Source organism: Medicago truncatula, chromosome 4 (genome assembly GCF_003473485.1).
Source record: "Medicago truncatula cultivar Jemalong A17 chromosome 4, MtrunA17r5.0-ANR, whole genome shotgun sequence".
Taxonomy (NCBI): Eukaryota; Viridiplantae; Streptophyta; class Magnoliopsida; order Fabales; family Fabaceae; genus Medicago; species Medicago truncatula.
In genome coordinates, this window is record NC_053045.1 from 5758480 (window position 1) to 5772473 (window position 13994).

At 32.8% G+C, this 13994-nt stretch overlaps 2 protein-coding genes across 6 annotated transcripts; both read left to right on the forward strand.

Moving 5' to 3' along the window:
• Positions 1-937: 937 nt before the first annotated feature.
• LOC11422483 (uncharacterized) lies at positions 938-6232 on the forward strand. Of its 5 annotated transcripts, XR_003011500.2 has the most exons (10): positions 939-1179; positions 1645-1709; positions 2144-2238; positions 2634-2723; positions 2913-3680; positions 4299-4489; positions 4724-4761; positions 4837-4997; positions 5104-5155; positions 5470-5559. XR_003011500.2 is itself a non-coding variant. In XM_039833442.1 (9 exons), exons 4-8 carry the CDS (start codon positions 4438-4440, stop codon positions 5572-5574), a joined length of 408 nt encoding a protein of 135 aa, XP_039689376.1. In that variant the 5' UTR covers positions 945-1179; positions 2634-2723; positions 2913-3680; positions 4299-4437; the 3' UTR covers positions 5575-5590; positions 5710-6232. The 5 variants fall into 5 exon arrangements, 2 of the variants coding, with proteins under 2 accessions (XP_039689376.1, XP_024638024.1); XR_005645844.1 differs by having other exon boundaries at positions 938-1179; positions 1645-2238; XR_003011499.2 differs by lacking the exon at positions 1645-1709 and having other exon boundaries at positions 940-1179.
• LOC11418185 (uncharacterized) lies at positions 5703-13698 on the forward strand. The gene is made up of 4 exons (XM_024780373.1): positions 5703-5926; positions 11423-11681; positions 12780-13541; positions 13618-13698. The coding sequence occupies exons 1-4, from the start codon at positions 5703-5705 to the stop codon at positions 13696-13698; spliced, it is 1326 nt and encodes a 441-aa protein (XP_024636141.1).
• The last annotated feature ends 296 nt before the right edge of the window (positions 13699-13994 follow it).

The window sequence follows — 13994 nt, forward strand, 5'->3', positions numbered from 1 at the left end:
AAAAATTTAATTATAGTCTAATAAATTATAACTTTTTAAGTTTCGTTACTACAAAAAAATTATTCAATCCTTGCCTAAACAATGAGTGTTTTTTATCATTTAATCTTGATAAGAGCAAATTAAGGACTAAAATTAAATAAACTATTAGGAACTTAACTTAAAAATCGAGAATGTTCTATAGACTAAAACCAAATTTAACCCTAAACTTAACTAATATGTTAAAAAAAAACACAATAATTTTTACTTACATGAAATGTAAATAAAAGCAATAACAAAGAAAATAAAAATTGACAATAACTATTTAAAAAAGTTGGGCTCAACACGTTTTAAAAAGTTAATTTTCTTCAGAATTGATTGCATACTAAATACACTAATAATGTCTTTTTCAATGTAAACAAATAAGTTATTTGCAAAAAAAAAAAAAAAAACTCATTGTATGTTTAATTTGTTTCACTGTTGTTTTGACAATTTTTATTCTTCCAAAAGTTTTCTCCAAATTTATTATTGAGATCGAAAGTGTTGAACTAATACAAATAAATCTATCAATATCCCGTATTAATTTCTTATTTATGTTAATTTTTAACAAATAAATTTATTTGGGGTAGCTAAATATTTTTTATTTGAGATAGCTAAATATAAACATACTAACCTATTCAAGAATAATACTTTTTTTGGGTAGCCATGACTACCTCATGCTAATGAAGGGAACCGCCCCTGGTCTTGGTACTTTATAGTCTGTTATTAAAGCTATGCCTAGTTCTATATAGCACCTACTGGAAACTTAATCATGCCGGTGATGAAACTCAAAACATGCAGAGCAGGATGCTTATCTACTATACTATATAGAAAAATTAATGTTTGTATTTTTGACAATTTTGCCCTTATTAGGGGTATTATGGTAAATTACTTATTGGAGCTGCTTTTGCGCATATATGTGTTGTTGATAGAGAAAAGAAAAAAGAAAAAAAAACAGAACCAGACAGAGAGGGTCGAGGGAGAGGAGAAGAAGGAAAAGAAGGGAAGCCGATGGAGAAAGGAAAGAAGAGGAAACAGTGGGTAACCAAGAGGAATAAGGAAAATTGGAGAAGAAGGCAAGCTTGAGAGAGTTCATTCATCCACTACCACAAATCTCTCCTCACATCATTATCATCATCTTCAACTTCAATTTCCAATTTTAAGGTGGGTTTCCCTTTTCCTTTCCCTCATGCATGTAGAAATTTGATGAATTTAGAGTTAGGTTTTCATTTGGGGGAAAAGGGAATTTTAAGGTTTTATGAAATTGAGTAATAAGAATAGTGAAGTTTTTTTTTTTGTTATTCATTCAATTGTATCTACAGTATCAATTCTTGCTATATAGTGGGAATGTATAATTGGCTTATGATGAATTTTCAAGGTGATTTCTTTAGTTTTTCATGAATCTAAAATTGAAGTCTTTAGAAGCAATAAGCTGTCAATTAAGTTGTTTTGCAGAAGCTTAAGTTGGAATATGATGTACATTAAGATTTTTTAAGCTACTATGTTGCAGTTTTAGAGACCTAAAGCAATGAATATGATGTGTGCCACTAAATTCATTAAGTTGAAATTGTGATTTATTTTACACAAATGAGTTTTTATTCAATTGTAAAAATAAAAACTTGATGGTAGGATATGAAACTTTACACGGGAACTCCTCAGGTCTGTTGCCGAAGTTCATGCTCTACATCAAATAGGTATTTTCTATAAAGGTTATGATTATGCAACTAGCAAAATTTATAGGGTTCTACATTCTGTGAAAACATATTTGTCATCTACATGTCTACTACTCATATTGCCGTAACAAAAATAGGCTTGACAACAAATATGTTAATTTCATATTTGGTTTATTCTTTCCTATATTTTAGCTTTTATGATGTATCATTTTTTAAAACGGTTTTTGAAGAATTAGCAATTGATAGCAGAATTGAGGTTCTTAAATGTCTAATATTTTCCAGAAATTTAACCAATTGCTCGCCTTAAAAAAAAATCCCAGTATTATCTCCAACACATGGCCAATAAAGAAAGTCTTTCTATGCTATTACCTTTCTATGTCTCCCTTGTGTGAATTCAATTATGTCCTTTGATTTGGTGGATTTCATTTCTTGGTTTGTGACTATGGTTTCTATAGTTATCTTTTTTTGGTAGGTATTTCTTTTTCAGAATTTGAGGGAGGGGAGTGGAACCTCAAATCATGTGCAAAATGAGAAGGAGAAATTTGAAGAGGTAATTCTTATGGTTGCTGCATTAATAGTTATTTTCTGTTATTTTAAAGGTTTAAGAAACCGTTATAATATGATATTTATAACTTGACGTGTTCTTGACAGGAAGCATAGAGTGAATAGATCCATTAAGGTGCCTGCTATCAGCAACAAGCTTGCGGATATCCCTCCTGATTTTTAAGTTTATAGCTGCAGATCACAATTTGAGATTAATTTATGCAACTTGATATGGCAAGTTTAAGTTTTTATCCGCACAAAGCCTTTGATTATGTGTTTGAGTTTTTGCCTTGTGATCATAAATAATTATTATGTTGTGTAGTCATTAGTGTCATATTCTGAAGTTTGCATTAGGATATCTCATCTATTATTTTCCTGATTTCTTTGCATCTTTTTTTACAGGTTGTGAGACTGCCAATTCGCAAAATTAGACAACGAAGAATGAAAATTGCTGAACTAGAACAAGTTAGCTCAAGACCTGATGTTGTTGAGGTAGGAGTGTTTTATATTGCAAAATTAGTTTCAAATTGTTGGGTATCCCCTTCTTTTAAGGCCGTTATGCAAATGATATTTCATAATTTCATTTTCAGGTTTGGAAAGGATTATTAATGAAAAAAAGTGTCCATTGATGTTGTTTATTGAATCTGTCGTGTCCATTGAATACGTTACCATCTATTGCAGAAAAAGGATTACTGAAAGTTTGGGTCAAAGCTATATTTTGGAGAGTTGAGTAGAGAAATTGAAGTTTTGCAGAAGGCAGAAACTATGAGCTGGAGATAAGCTTAATCTGATTCAGAAGGTTATAGTAAGTTCTCTATTAAACTTGAATTTGATTAGATAGAGAAGGATTTGTTAGTTGGTTATGGTGTAATTTTAAGAAATGTTGGTTAAAATTTGTATAGACCTACTGTCAGAAAAACGGTCATAAATACTTGTGCTGGCATCATTTTTGAGTGAAAATTGAACCATTGGAAAATAGACAAAATTTAACACGAAATAGGCTCTGGAAGAACTTAATTTTGTTATTCTATGACTGAGAAAATTGAGTTAGAAGTTTGAACTGCCGAAGTAAAAATCTGAACTGTTGTTGTTGGAATGTTCTGTCATATCTCTCTGTTCATGCACCAGTTTGAAATGTGACTTATACCATTAGAAAGAAGACAGAAATTAACTTGAAATAGGCTTTGGAATTGCTTAATTCAATTATGTTATGATGGAGAAAACTGAGTTACAAGTTTCAGTTGTTGAATAAAAAATCTGCTCTAATGTGGTTGGAATGTTCATGTTAAAATATTCGGTTCACCGCCTGGATTGAAATTACAAGGACTGAAGCATATGTCTGAAGCTATGGTTTTAAGAGCAAGAGAGGAGAAGAGGGCTGAAGGGATAGCAATGGCAACAGCTTTGAATTGGAGCATAATCTATTGAGAGTGTTTAGAGTAAGTCATGGTGAGTTCATAGCTCTTTCGTTTTTTGTTGTTGGTTGGTGATTTTGATGTTTTAATTTCGTGATTTTAGGGTTTTTGCATGTTTCTGTTACATCTGATTTCAATATTCAATGAGAAAAAAAAAAGATACATTTAGATTTGATATTAAAATGTAAATGTACCAACTGCACCCGAAATTTTACTTCAGTATTACAATCTACACAATGTAAATGTACCTGTAGCTTGGCTTTTACATTTATGCAGAATATTAATAATGTATGTGATTTCAAACCATGCCCTTATTGATAGCTATAAACGACTTGGCTCTGTTGTGAATTAACTTTTCCAGATTTCTTATGGTTTTTAAATGAAGATACTAACAACACCAAAAAATGTAAGACTAAGTGATTATTGCTATAATTCATATCATCTTATTGTATATTCTTTTCAATGTATATTCATTATGGTGCCTATGAATTGATTACAGGGAAATAATGATGATGATGCATGGTTTGTTGAAATTTCTTTTATGGCTCGTGTTTTTTCCTACATAATCATATTATTATTTTATGAAAACTTTGTTTCCTATGTTACATTTTTTTTTTATATCTATGTGACTTTTACCTTTTTCATTTTGAAGGACTTTTCATGACTGTGATTTTTATGATATTGAAATTGCCTTGGAGCTGATTATGGCGAAATTCACAATGTCGTTGAAGCGCAAGAAGTAACTGAAACCAAAGCATTATAAAGAGAGGCCACAGTTAGTATGACCAGCTATGCGAGTTCAGATGCAGCTGTTCCACTTGCAACCATGGGACAATTTTCAATGTGAGTTAGGCTGCTGAAAGCTATATATTATGTGCATAAAAGGCATTTTCTGTCAAATTTGAGGGAAAATTTAACACTGAAAATCTGAAAAATAAAAGACTTCATGCTTAAAAATATATAGTATTGTGTGTACAGTAGGTAGATAGATATACACGTATATATTTAGGTAGGAATGCTATTGCAGAAAAATGCCATTGAACAGAGTTTGAAATTCAGTGGTTATGTATTTTGCAGGTAACAGTGCAGTGCCTTACACCAAGAAAAAAACCCAGGTTTGTATCGAAGGGTGATCCTTTATATAATAATTATAATGTCTATTATAATAGTGATCTCTTGCAAATTTTCAGGGATCAAGAATCAAGGGAAACAAATCTCATTTAAAGGCTATGAGTGAAAATAATCACGAAATTACTGTCAAGTCAGATAGGTCTGATTGTTCATGTGTACAGAGTGTTGAATCTTTGGTGATGTGGACTCTACCTTATGACCTGAAGAAGTTGAAACCATGGTAAAACTGCAAAGGTGATATTTATGAGTTTAAATGTGGTTGTAAAATGTCTTGCTTTGGCTATCTCATCCTTCATTTTCCTGATTTCCTTACATCATTTTTGCAGGCTGCGAGATTATATGAGCGGGTTGTGTTATGAGGGCTACTTACATATCCAGGTCAGCTTCTATTATTTTTTGGTTTATTTCGTTGCATTTTGTTTCTTTGTAGATGATCTTATGTGTGCCTCTTTAATGATTTTAATGGTGTTTTTTTACAATACTATATAACTTCATTTTACCAGCTCATTCTGTTTACAATATGTTGGTTCTTTTGTTTAGAGTCAAGCACAAGATTCATTGTTTTGTTCCATAAAAATAGTATTCTTTTATTGTTGTGTGCAGAATATCCAATTTTTGTATATTTTCACATTACACACTCATCTGTCTATGCTCTGTGTTTCCACCATCTCAGCTTATTTTATTTTTTTCAGCACATCATGGAAGAAGAACATGAGCACATTAGTAAAAGAATTCTCTGGCGGCCAAAAATGGTATCACCGATGGATCTAGATGAACTAAGAGCAATTTTCCTTTAGAATTTTGACATTCATGGTGAGGCCCAGCGAAAACTGTACTTACTTTGTTGTAGTTCCAAAGGCATCTTATTGTTCTCATCTATTTTTTATGGTGTTTCTTATTTCTAATTAAATTTTAACGGAACCACATGCAAGCCGAGGATGGTGCTAAAGAAGAGATGCATAAGTCTGTCGAAAAAGAAGAAAACAAAACTGCTGAAGATGCACAACAACCGCCCCTTCTTCAATCTGAAAATGAAAGTGTTTTGCAAAGAGATAGGACTTCAAAGCAAAATGATAGGAGCAATGCCACAGGATATCTAGCAATTGTACCGACGAGAAAACAAGGAGCCTTTGATTTTCTGAGGAAGCTGTTTTTAAGAAGAAAGAAAGGGAGGAGTATAGGAATAAGATAGTAACAAAAACATGATTGAGAATGGAAATAAAGTTAAGCTCGGCAGCTAATATTCTTTCTATCATGTTGCTATTACATCGTGTATAATACCATCTAACGAATATATCCAAGACTTATTTTTTGAAAATCATAGCCTCTTATTATGTCTGTATAGGTACCTATAGCAGATAAAGATACCTTGCATGACAGGCAAGAAAATTGTTTAAAGGATGGGAACCATTGTAACGAAGTTAATAAATGGATTTGGCTCATATTTAAAATTCATTGCCCCACTTATATTTTTTTTTGAAGTTATAGAACTCAAATGAGTTATAATGGTGAGATGATCAGCATAATCAACTCTTATTGGATTCAAACATGACGATCCACATACTCTCCCTCATTCTCAAAGAAACCCAATCACATCCCTACTTAAATACACTTTGATTTGATCCAAGGACAGGTATTCCAAAACACATATTTGTCTAACTTATGAAAACTCCACATCTTATAAACAATAATTCCAAACTCATAGCCATGATTCTGGAAAATTTGAAGCATTTGATTTCAAAATACTTATTCATTATAGAATAATTTTAACTTCCTTGGTATTACACCAACATAAATTGTCATCCACAACTACATCATTACCCAGTAACAGTGGAAAAGAGATTGAAAATAGATAAAGGTTGGGTCATTTGGTTGAGGGCTGCTGCTGGTCTGTAATTGCAGCACCTGTTTTCTGCTACTGGGTGTTTTGTTTTGGCTGATGCGCTGCATCAGTAAGGCCTGCAGCGTTTTTTTGCTTCTGCTGGGCTGGTGTTACTTGGGTGCTTCTGCTGGGCTGATTACAGTCACATAATTCTCACAATACGTGTATTTATGAAGGACAACAATTTACTAAAATTTGCACATTTCTCCTTCACAACTAAATTTTTGAAAAATACATTATTCAACCCGTGCGAAGCATGTGACCTTCGTTCTCAAATTTATGAAGAACGACAATATTCCGTAATTTGAACATCTTTCCTTTAGAGCAAATTTTTAAAAAAATACGTAATTCAACCCGTGCGAAGCACGGGTTTGTAACTAGTGACACATAACAATTTAAACTTCCGCCTGTACCAGAGAAGTACTTGGGCCACAATAACGAAGAGGTACTTCCATCGTCTTCGGAAGGGATGTGTTACTCGAGAAAGCAGAACTTCAAAATAAACAATACCTATGATGTAACCAAGTTGTCCAAATAACAATTTAGCTAATACTCCGTCATGGTAAAAAATCACACTTGTTAAGAAAACTAAAACATAAAAATTTGAAGTATAATTTTTTGTGTTTTCTTTAAAATAAGTTTAATAGGAAGATGTAAAAACAATTTTCATTGGCTACTGGTTATGGAGAAAATGGAAGAGAGAGAAAATTGAATGTAATATGCATTTAATTTCATGAGAATAAACAAAAGTTTTTCTTGGAATAGATGATTTTTTTTTTAAAAAGAATAAATATGATAAAAATTTGTCTTTTTTACTTACATTTTGAGACAAAAGAAAATGAATTATTTTTGCTTACATTTTGAGACGAGGGAGTAAGATGTTATTCAATAATAATATGTAAAAGATAAAGTAAATTAATCAATATTTAGGAAAATTCCCTCCGACCGATATTATAAATTGTTTTGGATTTTTTTTTTGTCTTAAATTATTGGTTTCTTTGTAAAATTAATGAAACATTAATAGTACCTTTTATATCATGGAAATGCTATGGCACATATTAAGGTTTTAAATATGGAAATTATGCGTCGTAAATTGTACTGTTTATTTTTTATAGGATTGAAATTTAATGTTTCTCAATAAATACTTCCTTTTTGTAGAAACCTTAACATGTGCCCTGAAGGCACAAACTCTTGATATCGTACATTTAACTATTTATTACTCTCTTATTATAATTCTTTAATTTAACATTCTTATAGAATTTATTAACAACAATTTTGTAAAACAACTCGTAATATCTATTTTCCATACAAAATTAATTATGCTTCTTAATATGTCTGAAATATCCAAAACGTCATATAATATTTAAATACTAAAATATTAAATGATATCAACCCTGCGACCATAACTCAATTTTTGCAAGGACATTGTGGCACAAAGAGATTGGGGTTTGAACTTCAAATTCTCTATTTATATTCTCTATTTATATAAACTTTATTATGAATTGAGAATGTCCTTTTATATTCATCGGTTAATTGAACCATTAATTTTATCAATTACTTTAATTAATTTATCAATTATTAATCATATCCATAAACTGTTAACTATAAGTTATAAGTTATGAGCTAGCTTTTCAACTACTTTCTCCAATGATATTTAAAAGTATTTTTTTTTAGGTTTATTGAATAATTAATATATGAGACCTGTATATAGGTACAAACATTTTATTGTAACCTTTCAAAAAAAATATTTTATATTTTCTCAAAAAAAAAAATTATTTTATTGTAATTGTCTTATAATTAGCTTATTATTTTTTGTTTGCTGCTCTGCTAGTAGGATAAAATAAAGGAGTGAACCATCAATTTCGTCCATGAATTTTTAGGGGTCGGCCAAATTCGTCCCCAAATTTAACGAAATATCAAAATAGTCCCTGAATTTGTTTGACGTCCATCAATTTCGTCCCTCCGTCCAAAAGGTCCGTTAGTGTGCTGTGTTGGCTTGTACACGTGGGAAAAAGAAAGCCACGTGTACAGGGACTAAATTGATGGAAAATACGAAAATTTCAATTTTCACGTTTTTAACTTCATTTTTCTGCAATTCCTTTTTTACCCCTATGTTTGCCATTACCATACATCCTCATATTTCATACAGAACACATCAACTAAGTCCATGTCTGTTCTTCTTCCCTCCATTTTCACTTCTCCAAGATCATCTTCCTCTTCGGCGATCAAGATTGCATTTTTGAAGGAAGATTTCGTATGTTTTGAAGGTAACTTCGTTCATCTTCTTCTCCTTTTTCTCTGTTCGTTTTGCCCATATTTTTTCCGTTTTTATGATTTTCGTTTTCATGTTTTTATCATTTAGTTATGACTTATTACTATTTTGATTGGTATCTACTGCCTTTTTTATGTTGTTCTGCAAATTTATGCCTCAAGGATCAACTTGATTTCTGTTAATATAATTTAGGGACTTTTTTTATGGTTTTTAAAATAATTCAGAGATCGATTTGATAGTAACACAAATAATTCAGGGACTAATCTGATGGTAAAATTATAACAGATATGCAACATTTCATTCATCTTCAACCTCTTTTCATGGTAAAATCATTACAACTCTACACAACCTTAGAAATATACATTAGCATGTTGCAAAACTCAAACAAGCAGATTATAACTATCATAAACTTAATCACCCTAAGCTCACTTTCCATCAACCTTGCCCTCCAAACCTCGTCATTGCCACTTTCCTTAGCCTTAAGCATGGACCGAACCTTCTCCATCATTCTTGTCTTTCTTCCATGAGCAGCACAAATTCCATTGTTTTTAAAGTAACCTAGTTCATCAGCTTCATCAACCCACACAACATTCAAGCACTCTCACATCACCATTAAACATGGAGGATGAAGACGAAGCTTGACTTTGATAGCTCTTTTTGCCCATATGACCGCCTCCCATCATTTTAGATTCAATTTCAACATTTTTGCTTGAATGAATTTTGCAGATTTTGGTTTTCAGATTCAATTAAAAAAAATTAGGGTTTGTAATTTTTTGATTTGGGGAAGAACGTGACCCTTAATTATTGGAAGAAAATTTGGAGATTTTGGAGTGTAGATTACACATGGTAAAATTAGGGTTCCAATTTTATATATTTGGGGAAGAAATAGTCGTTGGAGAAGGAAGAGAACCGTTGGGGAAGAAGAGCAATTTCCTGAAATTCAATCAACTTAGTCCTTGAAAATTTAGGTCATTATCGGCCAAATTAGTCCCTGCCTACGTGACATCTGACATGTGAGAGGTTAACGGTCACGTCAGCCCCGTTAACGCTCCGTTTGAACTGAAGGACTAACTTGATTGACATTTAACAAATTCAGGGACTATTTTGATATTTCGTTAAATTTAGGGATGAATTTGGCCGACCCCTAAAAATTCAGGGACGAAATTGATGGTTCACTCTAAAATAAAGTAGTAGGAATGTGGAATTGAGAAGTTAAAAAATTGTAATTAATCATAATGGCTTAGGGACATGTAGGAGCAAGACTTCGAAAATTGAGAGATTTACCAAAGACCGACTCTTCATATTATTTTTTGGTGTAAAACGGTTGATGCTTGGATTTCTGAAATAGGAGTAAAAATCAAATATAAATCACACAAATTCATCCAAGATTCCAATGCATTTCAATATTCTACAACTCTACAACTTGCTGCCATGGCCTATCAGCAAGAGTCTGAAACGATTCCCCTCAAAGTAGGGGTGGCAAAAATATCCATGCCCATGGGTACCCGCGGGTAAAATCCATCACGGGCACGGACGGGTAGCTAAACGGGTATCCATGGGTATAATTAACGGGTATTTGACTACCCATTATTATATGAATACGGACACGGATTTGATGGTACCCATACCCACGGGTACCCATACCCAATAATAAATTAACTTAATTACTAAAATATCCTTATATATCTTATTATTAACCTATTTTTAATTTTTTTTAATTTATATTATTAAGTTGGGAAGTCAAATGAAGTTATTGAAGTTTGGAATGCATGCAAAATTTAGATGTTTATTTGGATATTTTGATGTTTTTATTTTACTTCATGAATTTGTATGAATTATGTAAGAATTATGAATTTTCTATGGATTATGATTTATGAAATTTTGAATAGATTATGTATGGATGTTTAAAAGTAGTTGAAGTTTTTTGTTAATTAAAAAAAGTTATTCTTTATTCCAAAAACTAAATAAATTCAAAAATCCATAGGTACCCACGAATACCCATGGATACTTCAATACCCACGGGTACCCACATAATGGATACCCATGTGGGTACGGGGCGGGCATGGGTATCATGTTTATCCAACGGGGCGGGCACGGGTATCATACTATCCGTGTCCATGGGTACCCATTGACATCCCTACCTCAAAGTGTTAGTGGACAAACAAAGAAACAAAGTTGTTTTCGTGGAAGCAACAAAAGATTTTGTTGACACTCTCTTCAGTTTCCTATCTCTTCCACTCGGCACCATCGTTCGCCTTTTGGCCACCAACAGCAATGAGAAACAACAACAATCTGAATCATCACCGTTCCTTGAAAACATCAAACACCTCTACCAAACCGTCCAAAACCTAAACTCAGACGATGTTTGGAACAACAATGTATGCAAACAAATGCTGCTGCATCCCAGGAATCCCTGTGAAGCATTGTGCGCGAAGTTGTTCTTGAATGTTGAGCCATCAAGTAAAGTTTTTGTGTGTGATTCTTGTAACAGGTTTACTACTTTCCAAAACCTTCATTGTACCTGTGGAAAACCCATTAATAAACAGCCTAAGAATTTGGACTCTGATGGTCAAGGGAATAATGCCCAAAATGGGGTCTTTGTAAGAGAAAATGGATCATTGTTTCTGGTGTCTGATGATTTGAAGATTGTGACAGACTCCTTGCTGTCCTCCGTGCAGATGTTGATTGAATCCTGGTATCCAGACTTGACTCAACTAGAGGAAGTCACACACAACATTGGCAAGAATGAGGTAATTGCTGTGTGTGTTGTCTTTTGTTTGATGTCACTATTCCCGTTTTTTCTTTTTCTTATCAAGATATAGATCGACTTACTTGCATAACTTAAATGTCTCATTTCTCAAAAATGCAATTCGATTGATGGGATTTGGTATAATCCTTATGAGATCGATGGGATTAAGAAACATGATTTTTGGTATAGGAATAAACAAACCATGGATAAATCTAAGCTACTATTAAATCTAAACAATCTTTTCGTAGGAGTTTGTCCCCGATCCAATCGGGGGATCAAATTGATTATGAAAACATGAATTTACTTTATAGATTCATTAACCTACATGGAAAAAATATTATCTAGATGATTTAATAAATCAGCACTGATATTCATAGCGACGTAAAAATTCACGAAGCACTCACGAAATGGTTGCAAACGTTGGATCTAAATCGGTGGAAAACATGGATGTTTAGATAAAAAAAGAGTGTGTGCAACATGTTACAATAAAAACTGCCAAAGCTATCGTGATGATTTCACTGTAAAGTTGTCGCGAGAAGTAGCGTTATCGTTTAATAGATTAATCATAATTGCTATAAAACAAGCTCTCTTTCCATCTTAGACCATTATGCCGCCATTACATAGATTTTTACCAGCATAGTATCTATTGGGAAAAACCCAAGTCCCACATCGGATAAATAAGACTCTTGAGAAGAGTTTATAAAGAGGAGGCAATCCTCACCTTACAAGCCGGTTTTGTAAGGATGAGTTAGGCCTCAAATTTCAACATGATATCAGAGCTTGTCGAGTTCTAGGGCCGCCTAAACCTATTCACGCACTCTTAATTGCCGTATAATGCAGACAAATGCTAGGATGTGGAGTTTTAGCTGCGGTGGTTCCTTTTATGTTTTTTAGATTTGTGTAAAGACTTGTCAATCCATGCATACATATTTTACTAGCTCATGTGTGAAATTAAAAACTTCCGTAAAGGTGAAATCCTTGGAGTCATATCTCCCATTTTCAATCTTTCATTCAATATAAAATTTTCAATTAATTTTAAATTTTTTTTTTTCCTAGGTTCATGTTATTCTTACCTTTTGTGTTTTAACATTTTGTACAGATATTGAACCTTCTCAAGTATGCCTTAACCTCTCGTGAGCCTTTGACAAATACAATTTTGGCAACTAGCTCCAAATCCAATAAAAAAGACAACCCACCTAGCCAATTTGCGTCAGCAGTTAGAGCATTGCCCTGCCCCAGTAACAGAAGTAAAATGGATATTAAAGTATTACAAACTAAATCACAGAAAAAGACAATCATTGCAGAAGCCAATGAAGATTTTGTTGACTTCATCTTTAGCTTTCTTACCATGCCATTAGGATCCATTGTAAAGCTTTTGGGACCGAACTCTTTTGCTGGATGTGTTGGTAATTTGTACAAGAGTGTGGAGAACTTGGACCCTACTTCTGTATTACTCAATCCTGGTGTAGCACACCAGTTTGGCTGTCTAAACCAGCCCCTCAACATTTCTGAAGGACAACCACCACACACTAGATATTACTATGGTACTGGGATACCAAATAAAGAGTATTCATGTACGCATTTTGGGAATTATGAAACAAGAGAAGGAATGATAGAGGGAGGAGTGATTTCTAAGTCACGGGGATCAATTTATAGACCAAAATCTTTGTATCAACTGTACCCAAGATCTGTCAACGGATCAGAAGATGTTATTGGATTTGTGAAGAGAGCAACATTATATGGTATAGGAGATGATCTAAATGTAAAACCACTTTCTGCTAATTCTTTGCTTTCATATTTGAAAGTATTAAGCCTTCCTCTTGATGATCTTGAAGTGAAGGTGAGCATTGGTGAAGCTGAGGTAATGTGGCTATCATTTATCATTAAATATATTTTTGTTATTTTAGCCTCTTTGATTCCCTTTAATTGTGGTGTAGGCTTTGAGCTTCCTTGGAGCATTCTTGACATCAAGATTTACCTTGACTAGTGGACTTAAAAGACCTTTTGAGTGTGCCTAAACAAGAATCAACTCTTTTGAATGCGCCTAAACCAGAATCAACTTTTTTGAAAGTTCCTAAAAAAGAATCTACATTGACATCAAAGTAAAACAAACTTGTTGGTTAATTTGGAGATCGTTTGAAGGATTGTGCTTTGAACTGAAAAAAAGATAGAAGATCTTGAACCTTGGTTTGTAATATGATTAGATTTTGGATTTATTTTGCAATTACTTGGAATACTTTTAAATTGTGGTTTTCTATTTAATACTTTTAGTATAAAAGATTCCTGATAAAAACACAAATTTACACTTCAGAAG